Below are 27,348 nucleotides of genomic sequence, written 5' to 3'. Positions count from 1 at the left end.
GTGAAATGCAATAAGGAAAATGTTCAAACAGGAAGATAGATATGTAATAACTTACAGAGAACTTAGGGTGAAGAACTGGAAAAAAGTACTTGAACTTTGCACCTCTCATTTGTCCATTCTTTAGATAAAATACTTGCTCTCTTTTGGACTTGGAAAATGTAAACAAGTACCTATATAAGGGATAAAATTTGCTTAGCTTTCAAAGTGTGACTAAATGTAACCAGTTCAGACTTGTTTGTAATAAAAGTATATGTGTTGTCACAAGGTTCTAACATTTCAACTCTATTCTTGAATTGCTATCTTGTAAAACAAAACTGTTCTGATAGCAAAGATTACTCTGAATGGTGGATCAAGAGAAAAAAAGGAGACATTATACATGGAAAAGCAATGCTTAACTGAAGTAAAAGAATTTCAAGTAAGTGTCATTTGAGGAGAAAAAGGTAAAACTCAGTGGTCTTTTGTCTTGCTGAAAGAAATATCAGACTAAATCTACTTTTCAATGACAATAAATTTAGACTTGGAAATTTGTATACCTATGTCACTTTTTAAAGTTTCTAATTACTATATTAACACCCTTAATGCAAACATGACTTTAATAGAGCCCTCCGAATTTGAGGGGGAGGGGGAATATACATTGATTGACTGATCAAGCAACAGACAGAATGATACAATCTTGGTGAATAAACCAAATGATATAACAAATTATTTTTGAAACTTTCATTAAAAAATTCTGTGGAAGTATACACTAAACTGTTCACAGTGGGTACTGAGGATTTGAGGAGCAGGGTAGGAGGAGAGGAATTGAATAAAGTCTGTGTTTTTTCTTTTTTAAAACAGTAGCATGTTATGTTTATACTTAAGACAAACTTTAAAAGTATTTTTAAATTAAATCGTCATTGTCCTTTAACACAGCTGTATAAACAACACATGGAATAAGGGACAGGGGGCAGAATTCTGACATCAATATGGCAGGTAACAAATGCATAGATTATTTGATCTTAAATGATCTCTAACAAAGGATGCCTAATCTCTTAATGTTTTTCACCATTGTTTGCCAAGTTCATTCTTGTTCTTTGTGCTCCACCAATTTTGTATATATACCTCCTTTTATCTATACATTTTTCAAATACCATTCTCTTGCAAACAACTATTCTCTTAAAGAAAAATTTTTAAAATGGCACCCCATGGGTGGATCTTCAGTAGCCTACAGGTATATGTATTTTCAAATTAATTGCCAGAACTGAAGGATTTGGAGATATGACACAAAATTTCAGAATCCCAGCTTCTCTTGAAAGATAAAAGGTATGACTAGAGAGGCTCACATGCCATGTTGCTTGGCTGTTCCTTTATCCTGGTTATGTGCTCGCCAGCTTGCATACCCTGTGACCTCCCCAAAAGCACGTTCAGGGGGTTAGCTCCCCTCTTATATTGTTTTTTCTTAGGGTGAACAGGAAAGTTATTTCCTACTTATACCCTTTTCTTTCTTTAAATGGGTCAGGGGGGCAGGAAATGAAAGGAATATCAAGGAAGCCAGATGCCCCAAGAAAAAAAGTAAGAATAGGCATATTTCTTCAGGAAATGAATAGTTTTTCCTATGCAAAGGAGGTCTATGTGGAAAGAATCAATTTTAATAACCACAAGAAGCCTGCATGGGAATTGTGGTGGTATGTGGTTTAGTCACTAAATTGTGTTCGACTCTTGAGACCCCCATGGACTGTGGCCCACCAGGCTCCTCTGTCTGTGGGACTTCCCAGGCAACAATACTGGAATGAATTGCCATTTCATTCTTAGGGGGATCTTCTTGACCCAGGGATCAAACCTGCGTCTCCTGAATTGCCAGCAGATTCTTTACTGATGGAGCCAGAATTAAGAAGAAAAAAAAAAGGTAATAATTTAAGTGGGAACAAATTGATACTCTTGTGAAATGCAATTACATGTTAAATGTAAGACTGTTCATTTCACTCATTTGTATTACCTATTGACCCTGTAGGTATCTGAGTTTGTCTCCCTAGTTAGAAACATACCCAAAATGACACACATCATCTACCCAGCCCTAGTATGCCTGGGGCAGTACCCAGCAAAGGCTACCTTGTCCAGCAGTGAGTTTCCTCCCTTTCCCTTCTCCTCCTGCTCTGAGCAACGCTCTGCAAAGATAAGGGCAGCAGCTATCAACATTTCTGTTAACTAACTCCACTTTCCTTCCTCTCACACAGGGCCTCTCTCACCAGGCCCACAGTCTGGCAAAATGCCCACATTAAGAGAAGGGACCTTCCTTTGCTAAGATGGTTGTACTCATTTCACAAGGTCACAGGCCTTCAATTACAGCTACAAACGCTCAGGGCAGACCTCCAACCCTAGCTCGACCCCTGCGGGAAGAAGTGGATAATCTGTTCAAGACAGCAGCCAGACCTAACAGAAGCGTCTACTGTCTACTCAGAAGTCAGCAGCTGATCAGTAATTATGGGTGATGCCAAAAGTCCTCAAGCTCCCAACTTGGGGGGAAAAGAAAAGGAGTCTCTGATCAACCATGTTTTGAGTCAAATCTGTATCTCCAAGACCAATCAGTCTGGGACACAGATTGGTTGTTTAGTTAACATTTGCTGAATACAGAATGTGGCTCTACTCTCTCTGGCCTCTCAACAGGAATCTAACTCTCTGTTATTAGTTAGACCTGACTTCTAGTAATACTATTAATACTACCTTGTCGTATAGTCCACAAAGCGCTTCTACAAGAAGTACCTTACTTGACTCATTCAGGGAAACTGTGATGTAGGTATAGCTGGTTTTATAACAACACTTCCAATTTACAGAAGAGAAAATAGAATTCAAGAGAGCTTAAAGTGACTTCTTCAAGGTCAAAGAATGAGTTCTGGGGCTCATGTTTACTATACTGTTATCCAAGCCACCATAAACTAGACATATAACCAGGGAGATAACACTTAAAATTGTGAATTATTATAACATTATAGATCTTTAGAAACAGATGCTATCTAAAACAGATGTTCTGTTTAACGAAAGCAATATTAAACAACAAGGGAACGCAACTCAGAAAAAAGAAGCCAAGATTTTTTTAAATGTTTTTATATAGAAATATTTTACAAAGATTTTACAACATAGCAAATCATTGCATCATACTGTAGAAAGAAGAAACAGATTAAACCTCAAGAAAAAAAGAAAGTGCTCAGCGCAATGTATTGCCGTCTCCAAGAAAGTGCATGAATGGTTAAGGCAAAGTATGCCGCTGGTATTGGCATGCTGCAAAATGACTTGCAAAACAGTTGTGAAAAAATATATATAAAAAAGGATTTTTTTCCCTCCATTTTCCTCACAGACATTTGAAAGGGATACATTTATGAACAGTTTTGCTCTACGACTAGGTAAAAATAACTCCTGGGCACAAAACAGTAAAAGTACAAATGTTCTACCGAGCATGTTAAAAGTAAATCAAATGATTTATAAAAACAAAACCTTTCCAAGTTTGGGCCTGCTTTCTACATTTAACTGGCCAACTCCCTCATGTTCCAAGACGGAGATCATGAAAGATAGTGGCATGAGTTAAGTACAGATCTTGACCTTCGTGTGACTTTTAACTTCTAGCTTCTGTGGCCAAACTGCTGGCACGTTTGCAGTCCTCATGCCTTCACCGTATTATGAATCTACCCTATAGCTTTGCTTTTGCCTGTAGCTGTCACAATAAGCCATTTTATGAAGTGCTACATATGCGTAATACAATATTTTGCCCTAGCTGACAAGAAAAATACAAAGGTGCTCTCTAAAGGTAAACCATAAACCCTATTAAAGAATTCTAGTTACGTATTTAATGTCTCCACATATATGTCAATCCCTTAATAGCAACAGGACCAACAAGGATAATACTGGTTATCAAACTTTAATTTTCAAACTTGGAAGAGAATTTGTTTTTATAATATAATTGAGAATCAGATATTTTAAAAAGTAAATTAATTAGACTTGAACAAGAGTGTTAGGGCAACCTGACATATCTGAATTCGAGTGCAGATAATAAATATCTGCCAAGAAATCACTTAATTCACCTGACTAGTCACTCTTCTCTGGAAAATTTTACACTCGTATGAGAAATAGGGAAAATCAGTGTTACTATTCTAGTCTCTGTATTTCAACTGAATTTCTCTTTCTCTATTTTTTTTTTTTCCTATCCTTAAATAGAAGGGAAATTAACCAGCTCATTTCTCTTGGCTTGTTTCCTAACTAGCTTTTGGCCCTCAAGGCATAGCTATGGTAAAACCAGAGAGAGACACCCAGCAATTTATTGGAATTCTGAAGAACAAAATATGCACATGAGCTCTACATAACCTAGTAACAGGGGCGGCAACAGCCGAACTGTCTCACACGTCAGAAGTGTTAGCTTGATCTGCATCTGTAACTTCTTGATCATCACGACCACAGGCAAAAAGCTGGGAGCCCAGGGTTTTCTGGGCAAATCGGAAATACATGATGTGGCCCATTGCCACAAAGGAGACTGAAATCAACACGAGCAAGCCAAAAGCTTCAGGATTCGGAGCCAGGATGACCATGATGAAATGCAGAAGATCGAGAAGATAGTTCATGGAGTTCTGCACACCGTTTATAATGCCTCTTTCAGATTCAGCAACATTTTCTTGCAGCAACTGTGTCACAGTTAAATCAAAGGACCAAAGACCTAAAAGAAAAGGTATTTTTAGAAACTTAATTTTAACTTAGAGCCATACATTTCAGAACTATACACTAAATATGTTTTTTTTTTAATTTTAAAATCTTTAATTCTTACATGCGTTCCCAAACATGAACCCCCCTCCCACCTCCCTCCTGACCCAGATAAATATCTGTTGACATATACAAAATACACACTTAACACGATTACCTTAAAGTCACCATATGTATATTTATCATAGCTGAATTTTAGAGAATTATTTTTCATTAATAAATACTGTGTTATTACTGGTTTCAAGAAATTGTTTTTACAGCCATAAGAAATAATTCTTTTCTGTGATTATTCATACTCTGAAAGCAAAACTCTGAAATCAGAGACATAATAAATCCTATTATAATTACTAGTATTTTTAAAGTTTAAAATGAACGGACCTAACATATTGTTAGGTTTAAAGTGTAAGGAAACTTTAAGCCATTAATACATTTACTGCTTCAGTCCTAAAGCCCCTACAATAAAGCTGTCTTGCTTTAATATTAATATCCTTGATAAATTAATGAACTGCTTTGTATCACAAGATAAATATGGTTTCATTTCAAGAATGAATTCAGACAGAGATAATTCATCAGTAGTCTATTAATGATTACTTAAACTTTCCCTTATAAGAGGTTTTTACATTATGCTTCCTTTCAGGGCTATAAAAATCATTTGTTTGGCAAAGTATACAACAAAGAAACATCAGCTAGAGAAGACCTCTGAAGGATTTTTCTCTAACTATTGTGTCTTATTTTTTAAAATTTAAACCCCACTTTTTTTTAACTTTATTGCATTGAACTATTTGCTAAGTTACAGTCCTTTTGGTAGAGTTATAATAATAAAATGGCTCTAAATTACTAAAATTATAATTATTATTGATAATATCTTTTTTAAGATTAACTAGATTACATTAAAAGAGAAAGATATCCATTCAGTAAGAAGCTTCAAGCCCTAACCATGTTTTAGGAAAGTATATATACATACACACTCTACAAAATGCAGGTTATTTCAAACTATAAAGTTAAATTTTCATAATAAATGACTGGATTATACATAAGAATAAGTAGACTTTGCTTAAATTAACATTCAGGAAATATTTTAGCCCAATTTCAGCTAAGTTATCTGAACCTCCATTGCAAAAAGACACTTTAATTCATCAGTATACAAAAGGAGACTTCTTACCGATTCTAGCAGCAATGACGCCTGCAAACAGCAGGCTGACAGAGATTATAGGCACGGATTTAGAACTCATCTCTGGGACAATACTAGCAGGAACAGACCCGTTTGACATGTGCATATCAGTTGTAGAGATGATTTCAGATATTTTTGTAGGTGTAACTGAAAGTGGTTCTGTTTGAATGAACCTAGTACGGATATCTTCAAAAGGTGAAACAGACAAGTCCAAGGGGCTTCCAGGCATGAAGACGGAGATCACACACAAAATCAAACAGGAAAGCTGTGCGAGTCCTGAGATCAGACCAGTCCGAACCAGGCCACATCTTCGACGCAGCCATGTAAAGGCCACAGTTCCCATTATTCCAGTTATGGCTGACGCTCCCATCAAAATACTGAGGATGGACCCGCTCAGCCCCTGAGTGTAGGCGTACCCTGTAGTGATGCAGTCGAAGCCCAGGACAGTCATATAGAGGAAAGCAAGACCCATGCCCGCCAGAAACACAGACTGGTTGTAATAGGAGACCCATCCGTCTCGGAAAGTGCGGAAGGGCTCAGCCATCTGGGAGGCACAGCTTGGCTCTTGCTCATGTTCAAGTTCATGGATGTCAGGGTCTTTCTCACCCATTAGATGAGTTCCCTCCAGGGGTTTTGGCTCAGATTCTGTTAATAAAAGACATTATTATTTGAGGGAGGGGACATGAAAGAAAAAGCTAACTACCTTACTCAGTAATTTTCTTCTCCCCATTCCCTCACCTATGGAGGGCATCACCCATGGACACCCTCAGCTACTACAATATAATATGTATTTTCTTTGACTCATCTAAGGATTTCAGCCAAGGAATAAACTCCAAGTATTTACGTTATAAACAAAATACTATTGACACTTCTCCCCTCCCCATTCCCCCTCTCTCTCAGAAATTATAATCCCACCAAAGTAAACAGCAGGAAAACTTAACAGATAAAATATAATAACTGTCTGAGAAAAATACACAACCTTATTTCTGGGGCCCATTTAAGATTCCATTTGCTCAGAAGCCTAACTTCCTCTTCTCTTCTTGAAAAATGCCCACCCTCATATCCTCACTCTCTCCCACTGTCCCACAAATGGCAAGCAGCTCCCCTCTTTACAGACTTCTAGGAATCCTCTTCTCTTTCCCCCAGTGTTCTTCTCATTACCATGCTCAACTTTGCCCAGCCCTCAGTTAATTGCTCCTCTGTGCCTGCTATTCACATTAAGAAAAAGGGCCAGAGGTCCCACTCCAACCCCTTGAGGTTCAACCCAGATTTGTTCCACAGATCCTCAAAAGACTGGGTTTTAACTTATTACCATGTTGATATAGTTAACCTCAAGCAGGCCATCATTAGTAACTAAACCTGACATAAATTCAGAATTATTTTGGTCTCAACCAACATATAAGATCTGCAAATAAAATCAAAGTAAGATCAAAATAAAGGGACTGAACATTTTGTTGAGTTTACCTTTGTATAAATTCAGCCGTTTCAACTCAGTTTCCTCTTTAGGAGGAGCCTTCACAGCTAAAGCAGGGGTTTTCTGGTAAACTTTCCAGAGCAGAAAGTATTCCACACACATGGATACCAAATTCCATGCCGAAATGAAACCACAGCCAATGACTGCAGAGCCAAATGTCATAATCTGGCCGACAGCCATCGGGGCCAAGATGTTGGTTAACTGGTCAATCCTTCGTATTGTGGCATTCATATCTACAGAGATAGGTGAAAAAGGCAGGTAAGTGTGCAAATCTATCAAAGAGAGACTGCCCACTTACATAACACAACTCATAAACCAGGAGTATTGATTCCTAAGATGTAAATTTTTAAAAGCACTCTGTAAGCAAACTGTTTTGGTAGAAAATCAATTGCTGTTTGGAGCAATCACATTAAACTTGCCTCAAAAATCATAATTCTCTAGGATTATATAAATTAGTCTAACATCTGCTTTTTTAAAATGAATTCAATAGTAACTCTACATTCATTTATTTCAACAAGCATTTATTAAATGCTTATCATGAATTAGGCTATGACGAAAAATGAATACCCTTCCCGTCTTCATGAAGTTTATACTCACATGGGAAAACAAAGAATCAACAAGCATATAAATACATAGCAAGTCAAATGTTCATTAAAGACTAGAGTGAAAAGTACCGCAGAAAAAGGGTATAGAGAGTGCTCAGGGAAAGGGGTAAACTTCAGTTCTATATATGGTAAGGTCAGGGAAGAACTCACGGAAAAAAAAGAGAGCATCATAGCAAAGGCATGAAGCAGTAGGAGGCAAAAGAGTGAGTCCTGTGAGTATTAGGGAAAAGACAATCCCAGACCAAGGCAAGTGCAAAAATCCTGGAACTGGAGGAGCATGCCCAGAGGAACAGCGAGGAGGACAGTAAGCCTGCAGCAGAATGAGGAAGGGAGAGGATAAGAAGAGATGAAGTCAGAGAGAGACGGACTGGCCCAATCATGCAGGATCCTAGCCTACTACTTGGAAATCAATTTTTATGCTGGATGACTCAGGAAGCCTTTTGAAGCTAATGAACAGAGAGGTGGTACCACATGACTTGTATTTTTAAAGGTTCATTTTGGCTTCTGTGATGAGAAAACTGCGTGTAGTAAGTGTGTGTGTGCGTGGGTGGGTGGGGGTGCAGTAAGTGTGTGTGAGTGGGTGAGGGTGCAGTAAGTGTGTGCGTGGGTGGGTGGGGGTGCAGTAAGTGTGTGTGTGAGTGGGTGGGGGTGCAGTAAGTGTGTGCGTGGGTGGGGTGGGCGTGCAGTAAGTGTGTCTGTGTGTGGGTGGGTGGGGGTGCAGTAAGTGTGTGCGTGGGTGGGTGGGGATGCAGTAAGTATGTGTGTGTGTGGGTGGGTGGGGGTGCAGTAAGTGTGTGTGTGAGTGGGTGAGGGTGCAGTAAGTGTGTGCATGGGTGGGGTGGGGGTGCAGTAAGTGTGTGTGTGTGTGTGTGGGTGGGTGAGGGTGCAGTGTGTGCATGGGTGGGGTGAGGGTGCAGTAAGTATGTATGTGCGTGGGTGGGGTGGGCGTGCAGTAAGTGTGTGTGTGTGTGAGTGGGTGGGTGAGGGTGCAGTAAGTGTGTGTGTGGGTGGGTGGGGTGAAGGTGCAGTAAGTGTGTGTGTGCGTGGGTGGGTGGGGGTGAAGTAAGTGTGTGCGTGGGTGGGGCGGGTGTGCAGTAAGTGTGTGTGTGCATGGGTCGGTGGGGGTGCAGTAAGTGTGTGCATGGGTGGGTGTGGGTGCAATAAGTGTGTGCATGGGTGGGGTGGGGGTGCAGTAAGTGTGTGCGTAGGTGGGTGGGGGTGCAGTAAGTGTGTGCATGGGTGGGGTGGGGGTGCAGTAAGTGTGTGTGTGGGTGGTTGGGGGTGCAGTGTGTGCGTGGGTGGGGTGAGGGTGAAGTAAGTGTGTGTGTGCGTGGGTGGGTGTGGGTGCAGTGTGTGTGTGCAGTAAGTGTGTGTGGGGGGTGGGGGTGCAGTAACTGTGTGTGTGTGGGTGGGGTGGGGGGTGTAGATAACAGTGGAGCCAAGGAGACAGGTGGGAGACGATGTGGGGGGAGCAAGACAGTAACGGTGGAAACAGAGAAGCAGATACTGGACATAATCTAGAGGGGAATCAGGAAGACTTGAAACAGATTAGATATGGTATGCAAGAGAAAGAGAGGAATTACAGATGACTCTACAGTTTTTATACTGAGCAACAACTGGATTGATAGAGTTTCCACTTACCGAGAAAGGGAAGACTTCAGATCAATCAGGTTTGGACAAAAGAATAAGCATTTGTTTCTAGAGACGTTCATTTCTCTAAGTCTACTGACATTCAAGAGGCTCTGTCAAGCAAACAATTAAAACATACAGGTCTGGAGTCCAGGGAAGAAGTAGGTACCAGATCTGTGAGTCACCACCAGCTGCTTGTTTTTTAAACCAAAGACACTGGAGGAGACCAAGAGAGTGAGTAGAGACTGATAAGGTCTGCGGACTGAGTCCCAGGCATGCCACTGTTCAGAGGTCAGGAAGATGAAGAGGAACCAGCAAAAGAGGAGAAAAACCAGGAGAGTGTGGTGTCCTAAGCCAACAGGGAGCAATGTTTCAAAGAGGAGGAAGTGATCAATTGGCAAGCAATGCCGTTAAGTCAAGAAAGATGAGCAATGAGAAGCATCTCTAGACAGGTCACATGGAAGGTATTGAGGACCTTAAAAAGACTAGCTCTAGTGAGCAATAAGGGCAAGTGCCTGATTGAAGCTGGTTAAAGAGGTTGGTGCCAACTCCAGGGGACACCATTTCTACTATATTCTAAGTGAGTGGCACCGCCCAGCTTCACAATGTGAATGTTGCCCTCGTCCCCCCCGAGCCCTGGTATTATGGAAAGCAAGGCCCCAACCAAGCAAAGGAATTGGGAAGATTGAGCACAGCTATTTCTTTTTGTTAAGTTTCGTTCAAAAGGAGAATAAAGAAATGGGAGTGAATAGAGGGGGTAAAGAAGGGCATTTTTAAGATGAGCAAAGTCACAGCATGTTTATATGCTAATACGAATGATTCAGCAGGCGAGAAAGGACAGAATCTGAGTCTACCGCACAAGCGGCAGAGCTGTTCTTAGACAGGACCACAAGCAATTCGAGAGTGTAGGTCACGCACATGGCTGTAGGTGCAAGTGGGAAGAGGGACGTGAAGACGGGAGCACGTGAAAGTTCTCATTTTTCCACTTTCTCAGCAGAATACAAGGCAAGGTCGTCAGCGAACGTGAGGATGGGAGAGAGGCAGTACTGAATGTATGAGGAAAAAGGGAGACACAGTCCTTTAGGAAAGTGGGAGGAGGAAGGGGCCAGAGGAAACTATGATCACACAGTCACACAGCAGCATGAAAGGGCCAGCTTGAACCCAGCGGTCATGAACTTTAAGCAAGAGCAGTGAGCAAAATTGTGCGTTTTTTTTTTTTTTCACCAGCCATGTGCTACCATGGAGAGTTGGATTTAAGCAGGATCTTATGAAAGGAAAAGAACAAAAGGAGAGGAGGCCAAGTGAGCTGAGGGTGTATACTAGGAGGCGTTCCTATGGTTGGAACGACTGCGTTTGGAATTTAAACTGGGTAAGGAGAGGAGAAAAAAGGGGGTCATGAGCAGTGGAAAGGCAGTGGAATCGATGACTTGTAGGTGCCAACCAGGCTGGAGCGCTGCTGTGGCCGGGGAACCAGGAGGAGGGAGCTGATAAGGCAGGAGGTATAGGTCACGTCTTGGATGCCAAAGATCGAGATTAAGGAAGGGGAGGGTTTTGCAGTGATAACAAGGTCTTTGGGTATGACCCTGGGAACATACAGCTGAATTAAGAGTGGAGGACAAGATGCATAAAGGCGAGGAAATCAAGAAAATAACCTACTTTCTCAAAACTGAGAAAGTTCTTATCAATCACGTGGGGCACCTTGGAAAAACATCACGTGACTAATAAGCACATTAACAGAAAACTCATTATTCTTTCTCTCTTCCTGGTCCTCAACTGCCTTCCAATCAGCCCCATGCACGCAGAACACCTGCGTGATAGCAGGAGAACTTTGACATATTTCACCTTTCACTTGAGAAGCAAAGGCAGTTTTCATTGATCTTATGCATAACCAATTTTGCAGAGGCCTCATTAACTTCCATCTGCCCCTGCTAATAATTTCCTAACATGGAAACATAGGATTGCTCCTAATAACTCAATAACTTGAATCTAAAAATCAAATACTAATGAAAACATACACTTGGATCTGAAGGCCTCAGAACAACAATGAAATTTCATTAAAATGATTTGTTACTTTTTCACTACCTCCCTTTTCAAGTGCTCATGAAACTTCCTAAGGCCACCAATTTCTTTTCTTTATTATCAAAATTTAGAAATTTCTGTCTGAGGAAGCGAATAATGTTTAGACGTAATGTAGTATCAGAAAAGAGAGTTCATTTTTCGGAAGCAGAATTAATTAAACAATTTTTGAAAAAGACCTAACCATTTTACTGGTAACAGGTTAGAGAAGAGCTGGTCCTCTCAATGTGCAAACATACTCTTTTTCACAAGCCTGTATTGATTCTTATGGAAACACACAAATGTGTGCTCATTTAATTCCAATTAACTTTTCAGCTGCAGCTGTGACAGAGCAGGACATCAGTAGCTACTTGCTGTTATAAAGGGTATATATCTCATAGAATAATAGAGAACAGGTTTGCTGAGCAAATAGCACCTAGCAGGTTTGTCTACTTCAAATATGAAATCAATTTTCAGTCAATGGAGTTCAAACAAGAAATGTATCTACCTTACTTGATCAAGCCAACCAGCAGATGTTTCTCTAGAATGAGGGGCAAGAAAAATCTCAGACGCTATGAACAAAAAGTGATTAACAAAGGAAATGAAGAGGGAAATAAAACCACGGATGGAATAAAAAGTCAGGGAAAGGAAGTGAGTTTCAAACAGATTTGACAGGCGAAGGGTCATGAGAAGGCTTTAGTGAGACACTAACTAAGTCAAGTACTTAGACAAATCAGTCGACAGATTAACAGTATTTATGCGGAAGAAGAGTACCTTTTCTGGAGCTGTCTAAACTGGATGGTAACAACTATATTTTGACCGGATGCCACTGAAATTATAAAACTTTTCAACCTTCCAGGGAATCTCTCTCTTGTTCTTTACCCTCAGTGATATAACTTCCAATTTTATAAACTACTCTGAAAACAAGAAACATTGGGATGAGGGATTGGGAACAATTCGCTTCCAGCTGACAACCCTCTCTCTTAATGAGCACACTCTTACCCCATCACATACACTTTACACACATACACACACACACGTGCGTGATGCACATGAGTTCAGTTGGTCCTGCCCAGCCTCCTGCTTGGTTTCTAACAGTCTTTGCCAGCAACCTCAAAGATCACCTGCATGAACATAAATTGCTCCTGCCTGGAACAGATGTGTATGTGTGTATAGAGACACAACACCAGAGGTACCACAGGCGGCAGCTGGAGTCTTTTCCCCTTTCTCCTCTATTTTTCCTTTACCCTTCTCTTTTTTATCTGTTCTGTACCTCTGACTTATAGCAGGGATAGTACCAAAAATCCATGGTGAGAGCCTTGCTGACCCCCAGCATGGAAGAATTACCTGTTCCTATTTTGAAGGACCATTTTTAATTAGTTTTTAAACAAATATGGAGGTCAAAACTTAAGGAAAAACAACATGGAGAGCTTCTTTAGGCTCTATCCTGTACTTGCGGCTGAATTTGAAACAGCACCACTTCCTAAACTAATCCACAATGGACAAGAGTTCAACAGGCAGCTTCCTTCCTTTCTCAAACTCGAGAAACTCCAGAAAAAGCAAAGGGAAAGGGAAGTCGCTCAGTCGTGTCCAACTCTTCACAGCCCCATGGACTGCAGCCTACCAGGCTCCTCCGTCCATGGGATTTTCCAGGCAAGAGTACTGGAGTGGGGTGCCAGAAAATAGTCTGGTTAGCCCGGATTCTTCCATTATGCAATAATTCCTCAAATAAAGAAAGACAGCTGAGAAGTGGCCAGTCATATTTTTGTTGCTTTCCTGGAATATCACTTTATAGTCAGAAAGGTCCCAGAAAGTTACACGGGATCTTTGTTTTGTTATTTATTTATTTAGATATTTAACACAAATTAAAGATTCTGAGTACTTTCTCTTTACTCGGGACTTTTTTTTTTTTTCCAATTATAGACTCTACAGACTTCACAGAGTCAGCATGAGATAAGAAATTCAGAAAAGAGAAAGAAAATCATCTTAAAAGCTTACTTTTCCCCCAAATACATTTCAACAGATATATCTGATCTATTTTTAAAATATATCCTTTTGTACCCTTTGAATTTCAGAATATGGACATACGTTACATCCTTAACACACTAAAAGAGGAAGAAAATAACAGGGAAAAATACCCAAAAAGGGACAAAATCTTATCTCTTAATTCTATGTGACAAAAAGAGATATGGAATTATTTCCTATTAGTAAATGATCACAGGAAGAAAAATCAATGAGAATCACTACTTTAGCTCCAGAGAGAATTTCCTGCAATACAGGCTTTCCTGTGCTAAATTCATCTTCCATATTCACTGACCTCTAAAATCACTGTGGTATCTCTATCTGAAGCAGCATTATTACTGCTATCACAAAATGATGACTTAAGCAAATCCTTCTCTTTCTTCATGTAGACCTTTCACAGATTTTGTTCCCTTTCTCTCAACTTCCTATTTTTTTTTTTTTAACCACATGTCTAGTCAAACAAAGTTGCTTGCTAACCCCAGTACTTAATCTTGCCTCTGTGTCCTGGGATAAGCCACTGAAGTGATCGGGAATGGTCTTGTCAGTCAGGGTGGTTGGCAACGAGTTTGTGATACCCATTAATCTCAGTGGCTAGCACAGCTGACTCAGCTGACCTGTTCGGTAAAAAGTATACATTCCTCCCTTGCTCGGTGCAATTTCAATCCATCTGTGTCTGGGTGCTGTATGCAGTAGGGGGTAAGTAGGGAATATTGAGTAAGGCAGGTTACTCTAAGCCCAGGTACTGATGTAATGGATATATTGCTTTGTAGGCATTCTTCAGCCTTTGTTTGCCCTCTTGTACGTTTCTTTTTTTTTTTTTTTTCAGGGTATGTATAATGGGTAATTTTAATTGGAAATGAAATACAGGATTCACGTTTGTTCTGTTTTCCAAAATTTGAAGTAGAGGCAGCCTGCTGAAAAGATGGCACAGATTGAGAGGGTGTGGAGAAAAGGGAACCCTCCTACACTGTTGGTGGGAATGCAAACTAGTACAGCCACTATGGAGAACAGTGTGGAGATTCCTTAAAAAATTGCAAATAGAACTACCTTATGACCCAGCAATCCCACTTCTGGGCATACACACCGAGGAAACCAGAATTGAAAGAGACACATGTACCCCAATGTTCATCGCAGCACTGTTTATAATAGCCAGGACATGGAAACAACCTAGATGTCCATCAGCAGATGAATGGATAAGAAAGCTGTGGTACATATACACAATGGAGTATTACTCAGCAGTTAAAAAGAATTCATTTGAATCAGTTCTGATGAGATGGATGAAACTGGAGCCTATTATACAGAGTGAAGTAAGCCAGAAAGAAAAACACCAATACAGTATACTAACACATATATATGGAATTTACGAAGATAGCAATGACGACCCTGTATGCAAGACAGGGAAAGAGACACAGATGTGTATAACGGACTTTTTGGACTCAGAGGGAGAGGGAGAGGGTGGGATGATTTGGGAGAATGACATTCTAACATGTATACTATCATGTGAATTGAATCGCCAGTCTATGTCTGACGCAGGATGCAGCATGCTTGGGGCTGGTGCATGGGGATGACCCAGAAAGATGTTATGGGGAGGGGAGGTGGGAGGGGGGTTCATGTTTGGGAATGCATGTAAGAATTAAAGATTTTAAAATTTAAAAAATAAAAAACTAAAATTAAAAAAAAATATTAAAAAAAAAAGCAATATGATCACTGAAAAAAAAAAAAAAAAAAACTTATAGAAGTAAAAAATACAGATGCAAAATTGTCCTTACTGGTTGCCTAAAATCACTCTTGTACGTTTCTAACGGACAACTAAAATGCAAGCTCTGTAAGACCTACATTCTATCCTCTACTTCTTTAGTGTTCACAACAGCAATTACAGTGCATCATACATAATGTAATAAAGGTTACCAACTATAACTTTAAAGTTGAAGGAATTAACTTCTAGAGTCTGCCCTAGAATTGTGTGTGCTGCATATTCAGTCATGTTCGACTCTTTGCCCCCCCACGGGCTGTTGTGCTCCAGGCTCCTCTGTCCACGGAGTTTCCTGGGCAAGAATACTGGAGCGGGTTGCCATCTCCTTCTGCAGGGGATACTCCTGACCAGGAATCGAACCCACAACTCTCGCACCTCCTGCATTGGCAGGAGGGTTCTTTACCAACTGAGCCACATATTTGTTTCTATTTGTTTAGATAAAAGTAACATTCACAATATTTACTGGTAATAATAACCATACTATGATGATAAATTCATGTCAGATATTCACTGTTTTAAGTATTAGAAAGAAAGAGCTCAAAAGAAATATTCTTCTATTTGCCAGGTTTTCACAGAATAAAAGAGAAGGTCACTAGCCTATAAATTAGCTTCTTAACAGTGAGACACACCTTTGCGCTGAGATTGATAATGTAAGAAAAAGACTATACTTTCAATTTATTATTCCTTAAAATTACTCAGAAAAAAAGGCTTAAGCCTCAGTTATTACCACTGATTTAAAGTGAATCCTAACATAAACCATTTGGTAGAAAGAGAAAAGCAAATTACCTGCTAATCTGCCTCTGTCTTCTCCTGCAACAACAACAATCCAATCCCTTTGGATTGTGATTGCAGTAGCAGTACTGGCCAAGTTTGCAATATTTGCAATCGTGATGATCAAGATATAGCATGAAGTCTAAGGAATTACAGGAAAAACATTAAAATGTCAGTTTCACTACACTGTACCAACTGGTCTTTGGTAGCATAATAAAATTTGTATTTTAATTTCATAAATTATAAAATATCATCTTACTTGTAGACATGAAATAATAAGACAGCAGTGGTCAAGTTAAAGGGCATAATATCTTTCTAATCTGTGTCTTCTGTGGTACAAAAACATATTGAGTGCTTGGTCATGTCCGACTCTCTGTGACCCATGGACTGAAGTCTGCCAGGCTTCTCTGTCATGGACTTCTCCAGGCAAGAATACTGGCATGGGTTGCCATTTCCTACTTCGGGGGATCATCCCAACCCAGGGATCCAAGCACATCTGCGTTCCCTGCTTTGGCAAGTGGATTCTTTACCACTGAGCTACCTGGGAAGCCCCATCTGTGGTATACATGATAGAAAATATATGCACATTCATATGACCTGGTTATCAGAGTGTTAACCTCGGGGTAGTTTTTAATCCCTCCCATAAATATGTCCTTTGGAAGAAACATTGAAGGGGAAGTGAAAAGTCTTGCGTTTAAATCAGAGTTCTGACATTTTCCAGTTGCATGACCACAGGCAATCAGCTAACATCACCTCGCCTCACTTTTTCATCAACAAAATGAAGGGAATAGAGTAGAAGATTTCTTGTCCATCTAGCTTTAGAACTCTACAATATCAACTCAAATATACCTAAGAAGACTTACTAGTGACACCAAATTTATTGTTTTCCACTACACCCATCTCTGTGCTCTTTTTGTCAAGCTATTATGAAATTAAAGTGTGAGAAGTTATCTACTCCATGTCCTCAAATACAAATACCAATTATTATTGGAGGACCACAATCATGACTGATTTATATATATGGATAACATCTCTTATATGGTGTGAACAAATTATAGGTTAATACTAATGACCTGAAGGCTAGCAGCTGGATTATGTAATGAACTCTGAACTGCCATTAAAACACAAAAGGAAAAAAACCAATAGAACAAAATTTAAATTCAAACAACACACAATGAATGCCTGTTATGGGCAAAAAACAAACAAACCAACAAAACAAAAGTGGTAGGGGATATTAAAGTAACATGGATCACAGCCTTGTCTAACTCAACGAAACTATGAGATTAAATTTAACAGGGCTTATTTGCAAAAAGACATTCCCTAGCCTCAGAGAGTTTTCCTCTTTTATCACTAACAGACACATTAACTTTCTGCCATCAAAAATCTTGTTGAGAACTTACAAGAACCCATCCATGGTACATAGTCAGAAGCTCGTTCTTATGTAGGAAAACCATCATCAGGATGACTCCACACAGAATGACCGAAACGTTCTGGATCACCAGTGAAGTCTGGGCCACTATACAGAGGGAGAAACAAAGTGTTCACACACCAAGCATCTCAACGGAGCTGTTTTCATCCACACATCACTATTTTACTGTATTAATGCATATGCAAATTACAAGAAATGAAAACATTCCTACCTGAACTATTTCTAGCAGGACCCAGCCTATCACATCAGAGCAGTAAAACTTGCAGACAGAATAAAGAAGTACTTCTCATTTTCCCTGATATAGCCATTCATAATGACCGCATTTTCATTTATTTTCTTGAAAGTATACGGTCATAAACAGAACTATATTAGATAAACAAGATCCACGTCTCAGCCCTTTGCAGCTTAGGCAAAAATAAGAACATGCAAGAGGCTAAGGAAGAGGTCACGGAATTCATAACCTCCTAGATGGCGGGCTGAATTTGATAAGATCGTACGGATGAGTAGGAAAGACACATAAAAAATTGCCAAGAAAAAGGCAGCAGTGTGTTCCTTTTAGAATTCTAAAGCCATTTGCTTTGCTATGAAATTCTAAACTACACCTTTCCTCAGAGAAAAATGCCAACCTTCTGAGAGTGAGGCGTCCGTGCAGACCAAGAGCACAAGCATGGGCCAGGATACCAGGAAAGGACACCTTGGGGTCTTTCCTTTGCCGCTCACTACGCAGAGGATCTAGGGCAGCATACTTAAACTCTTGTGTCTGTGTTTATAAAGTGAGGATGTAATACACACCTATCTGCCTTCCTTACTTTATGGGGTCATTATGATGCTCAAATAAAATACTCATGAAAGCACTCTGAAAAACACAGAGGGTTGAATATAAAAGGTATAATTATAGCTCTTGCCTTTAAGGACAGTAAAGCTCATTCTGGCTTGGAAGGTTATGTCAAAGCCTCGAGACAAAACAAACTGCTTTCTGAAATTAGTTTGAAATAAAATCCCAACACATAAGTCATTCTTTTATTGTACAAGGCTTAAATACCAACTGAATGAGATTTTTGGCTTTCAGAACCCCACAGACCACAGGAAGGGTACACACGTGAACAGATAATTATAAGAGCAGAAGTGAAATAGCAGAGGTATTAACAAAGCTGTAATGGGAGTGCAGAAAAAAACAGTGTCTCTCGCTAACTCAGCCTAGAGACGTCAAAGATTTCCATGGAAGCAGACACATGAGTTGATTACAGCGGATAAGTACAAGATTGCTATCCCACCAAACTCCTCTTCATCCAACTCAAATTCTTTCCTAACTTACAATTTCAGTGTTCAACAATCATAAGATTAAAGGTCTCTATATATAACATTTCCATGCCCTTATGTATAATGATGTAAATAACTGGGAATTTTTTTCTAGGATACAAAACCTTTTTCTATATGTTGTATGTTCTCTGGTGTATTGATTCTCAAAATAAAATAACGTCCACCTTGGCCATTTTACTAATAGCATCAAGTCCTAGAATTTGATAATCCAGTTGCTCTCTAACCAGGGGCAGTCATCCTGAGTTGAAAGAAACAGATACCTCAATCTTTCCCCAATGACTACGACAGACATGGCCAGGTCTTAGCATTATCAGCTGACTAATTCTAGGAAATTCTGCCCTGAATTATTATCCAAATTGCCCTTATATTCAGAATAACTGAACTGTTCTCTTTCTTATACAATACTTAATGATTTCAGTATTAATGCTCTAGATTAATGTCAGTATACTATCATTTCTCCTTTTTTCTTAAAAAATTAATAATTCAGCTCTCTGTGATCAGATACTCTTTTTTAAATCCATTGTTTCCACTTCCCCTACACACCCACCTATATGAAACACAGTACCCCAGGGGACAGATGTTAAAGCTGTCCCAGGAACATTATATTAAATGAATTCCAGTGCAAGTCCTGGTTAAAAAGATGCCAGAGTTAAGTAAACTTTTAATGTTTAACACGGTTCACAGAAAACTGCTATGATGTTAATCATTAACATTTGTAATTTATGAAGAGCCAAAATAGATACCTCCCCAAATCTGATATCCCATCTATCTTCGGGAGTCCCAGGACCCTCCAAGCAGGGGTGCTGCCACTGAGCACCCTACCACCCAGGTAGGGGCTGCAGAGGTGCAGTGGGTGAGTCACAGCGGCTTCTCTCTAGCACAGGCACTGGTCCTGTGAACACAGAGGCTCCTATGACACCACTCACCTTTCAGTCTGGCATTCTTATCCACCCAGTCGCCAATGATAGCTCCCAGGACCAGCACCGAGCCTGCCACCACCAGTCCGTAGACCGCCGTCAAGAGAAGGCTGTTCCCATAGAGCTCCACCAGGAACACAGACACTGCAAAGTGCCACATTCGGTCCCCCTAGAATAAGGGGACAAGAGAAAAGGTTCTGACAGATTTGGGCGCGGTGGGGCGGGGGGGGACTTTCTAGTCAATTATACTCAAAAAATTGCTTCCTAACAAAAGAGCACTTTCCGACTATATCAGGAGATTTTCAAAGTCAACAGTTCCTCTATGGATTGAATGTGGTCAGGTGTTAAAACTGTTCATCCTGGCACAGTGGAAAATATCCTGCCCAATTACTAAGTAAACCTGAGAGAAAAAGCATCTTAATGAAACAAACATACTTATCATTCCAGAAAAGCATACAGTTTCCAAGTTCAAGAAGGTTTTTTTGAGATAAAACCTGTTCCCTTTATTTAATGAGGTTTCTAGCCAGGCCTGAGATTGAGAGGCATAAAGGAGTTTGCTACTGAATCGGAATGAAACTACAGTATCGTAGTTTACAAACATCAGAATGCCTTGAATGTCAAGTAAGAGCTAAGTTTCCCAACTTGTAAATGGTAAGAATGTACTACATTACCTTTCAAGTTTCTTTTACCTATAACATTCTAAAATCTATGTTCTACTTCAGAAATAAATTTCAAAGACATAAAACATCAGGACAATCAAAAAGGTGAAGTTAATATGTTCAAATTCTGGCACCATATGAAGATGTCAAAAATAAATACATAAATTATTTTAACATTTTGACATAGATGAGTTTTAAAAGGGGGAAAAAAAAAAAACCTATTTCTTCTCTCCAGAGTATACAGGAAATTCTGGAATTCACTGCCGCAAAACGAGTAACAGAAACTTTTCAATGAGTTGAGCAAATTAATGTGTAAGAAGTCTAAAATGGACTTTATTGTGAGTTTTCAGGCCCCATTGCTGACTTGTGAGGTTAACCTAAACCAGGACAATAATGTTCTATCATAACCTATCGCTACGAGGAATCACTACAGGAAACTAAATTCCCAGGCTGGCCTCCATAGTTATGGAGTGGAAGTAATACTACACTCCTAGTTCTTTCCAACGTCTTAACATCCTCCTGACAAATTTAGTGTAAAAGGAGCAATGCATTATCCTGCTATGTCCTATGATTTTAAACATTTAATAAAGCCAAGACAACAATCTGATGCATCCAAAGTTAAATGGATGCGCATACTGTAGCAAAAATTTACAATAAACTTCATGTAGACCAGTATTTCTCAAATGGGGGTGATCCTCCAGGGATCACTTAGCAATGTCTGGGTCTATTTTGGGTTGTCACAACTGTGAGGGTGGGTTTACTACTGGCATCTACAGTCCCTACAACAAAGAATTAATCAGGCCAAGACGTCAACAGTGCCAAGGTACAGAAACTTTGGTGAGGAGGATTATGAACATTATTTAGAACCACAGCTCAAAGTTAACATAAGAGTAGGGCCTTGAGGGATGGCGTGAACCAGGACGAGTAAACGTCTGGAAACCAGTGGAAGCACCGTGTTTGAAAGACTGATTCTCACTTGATGGTCTGGGATGTGAGCTTGAGGACAAGCCTCAGCACAGGGCAAAAGCCCAGACTAGAAGCACAGTAAATAACTGTGGAATCAGCACAGACGTGGGTACATGGTGGATCCTGGCTGTAAATGAGTATAGAGTAAGACTAATTCATCAACTATAATGTTCTGGTACATTAGATTTGTTACATGAATGTTCAAGAAGTTTGAGGTTTAATTAGTACCATAATTCATATTTCTCATACAGCTTTTTAAAGTTTGCTTTGATAATGGAAAATTTCTTCCACTTAAGTAGGAATAACATTTCAAATACCATTGTACTAAATGACTATATGATACAGCTTGTTTGAAAACAATAAAAAGACAATTTTACATTAAGATAAAAATGTCAGTAAGAGTAACAAATTAACCTATTTTCTTAAGCTTTAACATGAGAAGTAAATTTCGATTTGATAAGAATAAAATGGGATGAGGAGAGTGGAGGTGCTTTATCCTAATCTCCATCTTCAAAACAGACAAAAACACACAAATGCCTCAAATGATAGCCTGCCTTGATGAGAGAATTTCCTCTTTCTTATCATAAAGAATAAGAAATATTATTCCTATTGCTTCTTTCTTCCCTTTCTTGCAGTTACTCTATTGAAGAACAGTTGACTTACTATGCTGTGCTAGTTTCTGGTATACAGCAAAGTGATTCAGTTACACATTCTTTTTCACATTCTTTTCCATTATGGTTTATCACACGATATTGAATATAGTTCCCTGTGCTACTCAGTAGGTGCTTCTTTCTTTGTTTGTTGTTTTACTCCTATGTTTTTTTCCCAAAAGAATTTGTTTAGGTTTCTTTAAAGCAGGACTTCAAAACAAGTGCCACAAAATTTTCTCTTGCCACCTCCTTGATAAAGAAGAATAAAACTACTCCACTTGCTCTAATTTCCAAAGGCTTAGGCTTTAAGAAGTAACAGGCTCAACATTCACAAAGCCCAAGAATCAGGTAAAGTCTCTGTAAATATTGACCAAGTGAGCTCTCAGGCCCACCCACCCATTCTTTCCTAACCTCCATTTCCTGCCCTCCCACAAGCACTCATCATACTTTGAGGGTTTGTTTACATGTTCATCTACTTCCAGTGCCCTGAGCCGAAGGCCAAATGAATGTCATTACTGCACTGAATACTTTTTGAGAGGCTACTATGTACCCAACCATACTGCTGCTGCTGCTAAGTCGCTTCAGTCGTGTCCGACTCTGTGCGATCTCATAGATGACAGCCCACCAGGCTCCCCCATCCGTGGGATTCTCCAGGCAAGAACACTGGAGTGGGCTGCCATTTCCTTCTCCAATGCATGAAAGTGAAAAGTGAAAGTGAGGTTGCTCAGTCATGTCTGACTCTTAGTGACCCCATGGACTGCAGCCCACCAGGCTCCTCCATCCATGGGATTTTCCAGGCAAGAGTGCCGGAGTGGGGTGCCATTGCCTTCTCTGAACCATACTGAAGGCACTAGAAATTCAGCAGTACACGGAAATCAAGATCTATATGTTCATGCTGCTTGCATCCCAGCGAACAGAGACCTAAAGTAAACCCAGAGTAGGCCAGGTGGTATAAATGCTACATGGAAAAATAACGTAGGGTGGGCAGGAAGGTGGCATTTTGCATGAAGCAGACCTATGAGTAGAAACCCAAGGAAGTAAGAGCTGGCGCCATGCAGACATCTGGCACATAAATGGAGACAGTCCATAGCACGATGCATAAGACAGTAACACTGGCCACCCTTTTTCACTGCCTTACACTGTTAGTTATCTTTTTGTAATTAGATACATTGTTTAAAACCCATACCAAATTATGTCATAGATCCCTTGAAAACAGGATTCGCTTCTTACCATATTTTGTATTCTGATAGCATAGAGTAAAATATATTGATCCACTGGCAGAAAGAAATGAAGTCAGAAAGAAAAGCATTCAACCTCACACAAATCTAACCCAATATTACCTTCTACCTTAACACCTATATACTCAGTGTACAGGAAACCATGGGCAATGGATAGATAGATTTGTATACATATGCATATATAATAAATAAGCACATATATTTTGTTGGAATAAAACCAGGCAAAGCGTCAAACAGGAGACAACACTCAAAAGGCAGAATTATCTAGCGTTAGAGAGCATTCATTTTTTGCACTCTTCTGCACCAAGAAGTGAAAATTCACTAAACCTTACATGGCTGTAATTGCTGTGTTTTGTTTTAAACCAAGTTTCCCACAAGAACTCCTTTTGCTCAATTATCTTTAAGACTGGAGTAAGCGTCTGTCATTTTTCTTGTGTTTTGTATGACAAAAAACAAATCCTCCTGGAACAATCACAGTTCCCCTCTTTCGGCAAATCTGACCTGTCAACCTACAAACGAAAGGTCATATAAATCTAAAACTTGATCAGTATTTGGAAGTTAGTCACCTTCTTCCCCTAAGAGATAGGTCCAGATCACAAGATAAGAATTTCAGACACTTACGTCCGTCACGTACCACTTTAAAATAAAAATACTACTGAATTAAATTAGAAGAATAATTTAATTGGCTTTAAATTAATTAAGGGCAGTTTCACTCGATTTCTACTTAGAATCATCAGTTACCGGAAATGAAACTCAGGCCAAGTCTACTTTGTTTACATGTATTTGCAGAGTCATCCCTGTCTAAGCCTCTGGGGAGATAGACGCTGGCCTTTCTAAAGAGCCATCTTTGAACTGCTCTTTCTTAAAGAGCTGATAACCTAGCTTAATAATTTCCCAAGGGCATGGGTACAGATTTCCTCATACTATAGTTTGCATTCATGTCTTAAGGATGATCCAATAGAAGTTTCCAATTTAAAAAGAAAATAACATTCCCAAAATTTACTCTCAAAATTCATTCTCCTTACTTACAGTTCTGTAAAACAGAAACTTATGGTTCTGTAACTATCACGCATGACACATGAATAGAATATACTCAGATTTATTGCTTTAAACAATAAGACCAATTGTTTAAAATATTTTAATAATCAAAATGATTTAATAATCAAAAACACATCCATCATCCTTTGGGGATTATTCTTTGGGGTCAGGGGGTGTTGGTGAAGGAACCCAGGCCCACAGAAACACTGGGACTCTTCCAAGACCACGTAAGAAGTCAGAGGGCGACTTATCAATCAGCTGCTGATTTTCATTGGATGATGGCTTTTAAGATAGACTGAGATGTCTCACACATATCTAGCAGATAACATCTTAAGAGACCAGAATTTTCATCACTTAGATATTTGTTCTTGGGGTCCATATCTACATTAATCTTAGAACTGCTATTTTTAGCCTGTTAGTCACACCATTATTCTACTGTATTTTCATAGTGTGGTATGCTGGAACTTATCTTAACAAAAAAAAATAGACAAATACCTTAAAATATGTAAAAACAGAAAGTAATATCAATGAGACATTCATCCAGTCTTAGTAGCAGATATTACCATTTATTAAGCCTTGTAAAGCAAAATACAATACAAGTAGCGAAGATAATCCTGCCCTTTTTAATCCTGTCTTTGGATAGCTGTTGGTCTACATAAAGTATGATAACCTAACAATTAAGTAGCATTCACTAACACCTATGGGAAAACATCTTTGGTGAAAATAACTTAGAGCATGTGTGTTCAATTGATTTCTTCAGATGCATGACAAAACTGGAAGATGGCTTAATATAACTGGCCCAAATGAAAGGAAGCAAGAAATTGTGCAAGCAAGCTGTAAGAATTACTGTAGATCGTCACTTACCCAAGTAGACAGAGAATGACCAAGGTAGAGAAGGAATTTTGCAGAGGTCAGGTAGTTTGCTAAGGATCCTGCAAAGATACACAGTGGGGAGATAAAAAGCGTATTTAGTCACTTGAGTGAACTGAGGTTGGAATGCTCATTCATTTGCTCTTATTAAATACAATTATGAAAAACTGTTTTGTGGGGCAAACCACGCAGATTTCATCAAGTCACCTAGAAACTGATGGGTAGATGAGAAATTCAGCATGACCTATTATCGGTCAGTATCTGCAAAACTTCACATACAGTGAAGAAAACTCTTGTTTCAACAGTCTTAAACGCCATTCTATTTTTCACAAGGCAATCCCAACTGTCCAGTAGATTCCATCCTCGTTTGTGTGCAAACTCCTTTCCCAAACCTTGAAATTCCTTTCTTCCTTAACCTCCACCAAAACATGAGTCAAAGGAGCTCTTGAGCACGCTGGTTAACAGCTGAGCCACATTCCTCCAAAACCTGCACGGAGCTGCCGGTCTCCAACGAACCAACCTGTTTCCACCCCAAGCGTGGGCTCAACTCACCACAGCATCCTCCCTGACGGCTCTGCTCTCTTGTCCTGGTCATGACACCAGACGCCCCCCGCTTGTTCGTCTGCGGTTCCTGCTGCTCCTGCTGAGGTGTTTGTCAACAGGAGTGCAAGAAGCTGAAGAAAGCACCGCCGAAAATACAACAACTCTGTGCAAAAAGCCTCTGACGACGACTGTGATAAAAACAAAAAAGGAAAACGGCCGGGGGTCTTCTTTTAGTCTTCTTTCCAAACTTAGCTAACACTGTAGCTGAAGTTGGAAAGGCAAAGCCTTATGGAAGCGGGTGGGAGGCTCAACAGGCCGTCCGAGCCGAGCTGGGAGAGCCCTGCGCCGCCGCCGCCGCCGCCGCGGGCCGGGCCGGGGCCGCCACTTATACGGGGACGGGGGCGGAGCTCCGGCGGCCGCCGCGGCGCGAGGCCAGGCGCCCCGCAGCCTTCCACGCCCTTCGTAGAGTCGCCGCCTACCCGCGGCCCTAGGGTCCGTCTGGCCGCAAACGACCCGCGGGCCTGGCGGCGCCTTCGCCGGACGAGCTGTGCTCGCCGGGTTACCCGCCCTCCGGGAGGCCGCGAGCGGAGGTCGGGGAGCCGGGGCAGCCAGCCGGCTGGGCGGTGCTGGGGGAGGCGAGAGCCAAGGCCCGGGCCGCGGCGGCGGAGCCGCGCTTCGCACCGGCGGCCTGGTCGGTCGGGGAGCGGGCTGCCGCCGACGGTCGACGGATGTCGTGCAAAGCGCCAGTCGGCTTGGAAGAGTTGGGGAAACATCCTTTTTTTTTTTTTTTTTAAACGAAAATCATTTTTAATATAGATAAATAAATAGAATCCGTGTCACAGAGGCCGTTTTCCTGGCCTTGCCGTTCCGGCCCGCCTGCAGGCAGAGAATGTCTTTCCTTCCCAGGATCTCATGGCGGGGCTTCCCTCAAAGAACCAGAATCAAAGGGCAGGAAGGAGCGCCGGCATCAGAGTCCAGCCCTCTTCAGACGAGTAAACGGGGCCTTTGGAAAGGTGAAATCCCGAAACGACGTAGGGACCCAGCCCCAGCCCAGAGCTAGGGGCTCCATGTCCTTCCTGGAGAGGCGACCAGGAGGAAGCACCCAAGCACCTCCTTTACCAACAAGCTTGCGTCTCCCTCAGCGCCCTCTGAGCCCTGCCCGCACCCACATGGCCCTTCCCCACCTCTCCTCCAAGTGGCCCAGGACGGGACAGGCAGTTACCAGGAATACCGGTTATCCCAGTTGTGTCCCTGTCCAGATAAAGCCATTCGGTGGCCTCCTGGAGGGGCTAGTGAAAAACTCGAAAGAACACCAGACTTGAGCCTCTCTTGACTTTTCCACCCCATCCCACCACCTCTCTGCCCAAATCCCTGGAGCCTCTAAACCCCCAGGTTAAACTTACCCTTCTCAGTCTCGCCGAAACCTGGGGACTGGACCCTACACATTGAAACTCCAGCCAGATTCCACTCCCTGAAAAGGCCAGACTGCCACCCAGTAGTGGAAGGAGACACAAAT

General features: G+C 40.7%; 1 protein-coding gene across 1 annotated transcript; it reads right to left on the bottom strand.

Annotated features, from left to right (window-relative positions):
* Positions 1-575: 575 nt before the first annotated feature.
* SLC40A1 (solute carrier family 40 member 1) lies at positions 576-27,348 on the bottom strand. Its single transcript, XM_042243635.2, has 9 exons — positions 27,236-27,348; positions 25,842-26,020; positions 25,284-25,351; positions 19,878-20,037; positions 17,603-17,718; positions 16,218-16,344; positions 7,358-7,600; positions 5,885-6,538; positions 576-4,678 (listed from the first exon to the last, which is right to left on the bottom strand). The coding sequence occupies exons 2-9, from the start codon at positions 25,882-25,884 to the stop codon at positions 4,365-4,367; spliced, it is 1,725 nt and encodes a 574-aa protein (XP_042099569.1). The 5' UTR covers positions 25,885-26,020; positions 27,236-27,348; the 3' UTR covers positions 576-4,364.

This window comes from Ovis aries, chromosome 2 (genome assembly GCF_016772045.2).
Source record: "Ovis aries strain OAR_USU_Benz2616 breed Rambouillet chromosome 2, ARS-UI_Ramb_v3.0, whole genome shotgun sequence".
Taxonomy (NCBI): domain Eukaryota; kingdom Metazoa; phylum Chordata; class Mammalia; order Artiodactyla; family Bovidae; genus Ovis; species Ovis aries.
Note: the sequence above shows the minus strand (reverse complement) of the source record. Positions and strands in the feature narration are given on the sequence as shown.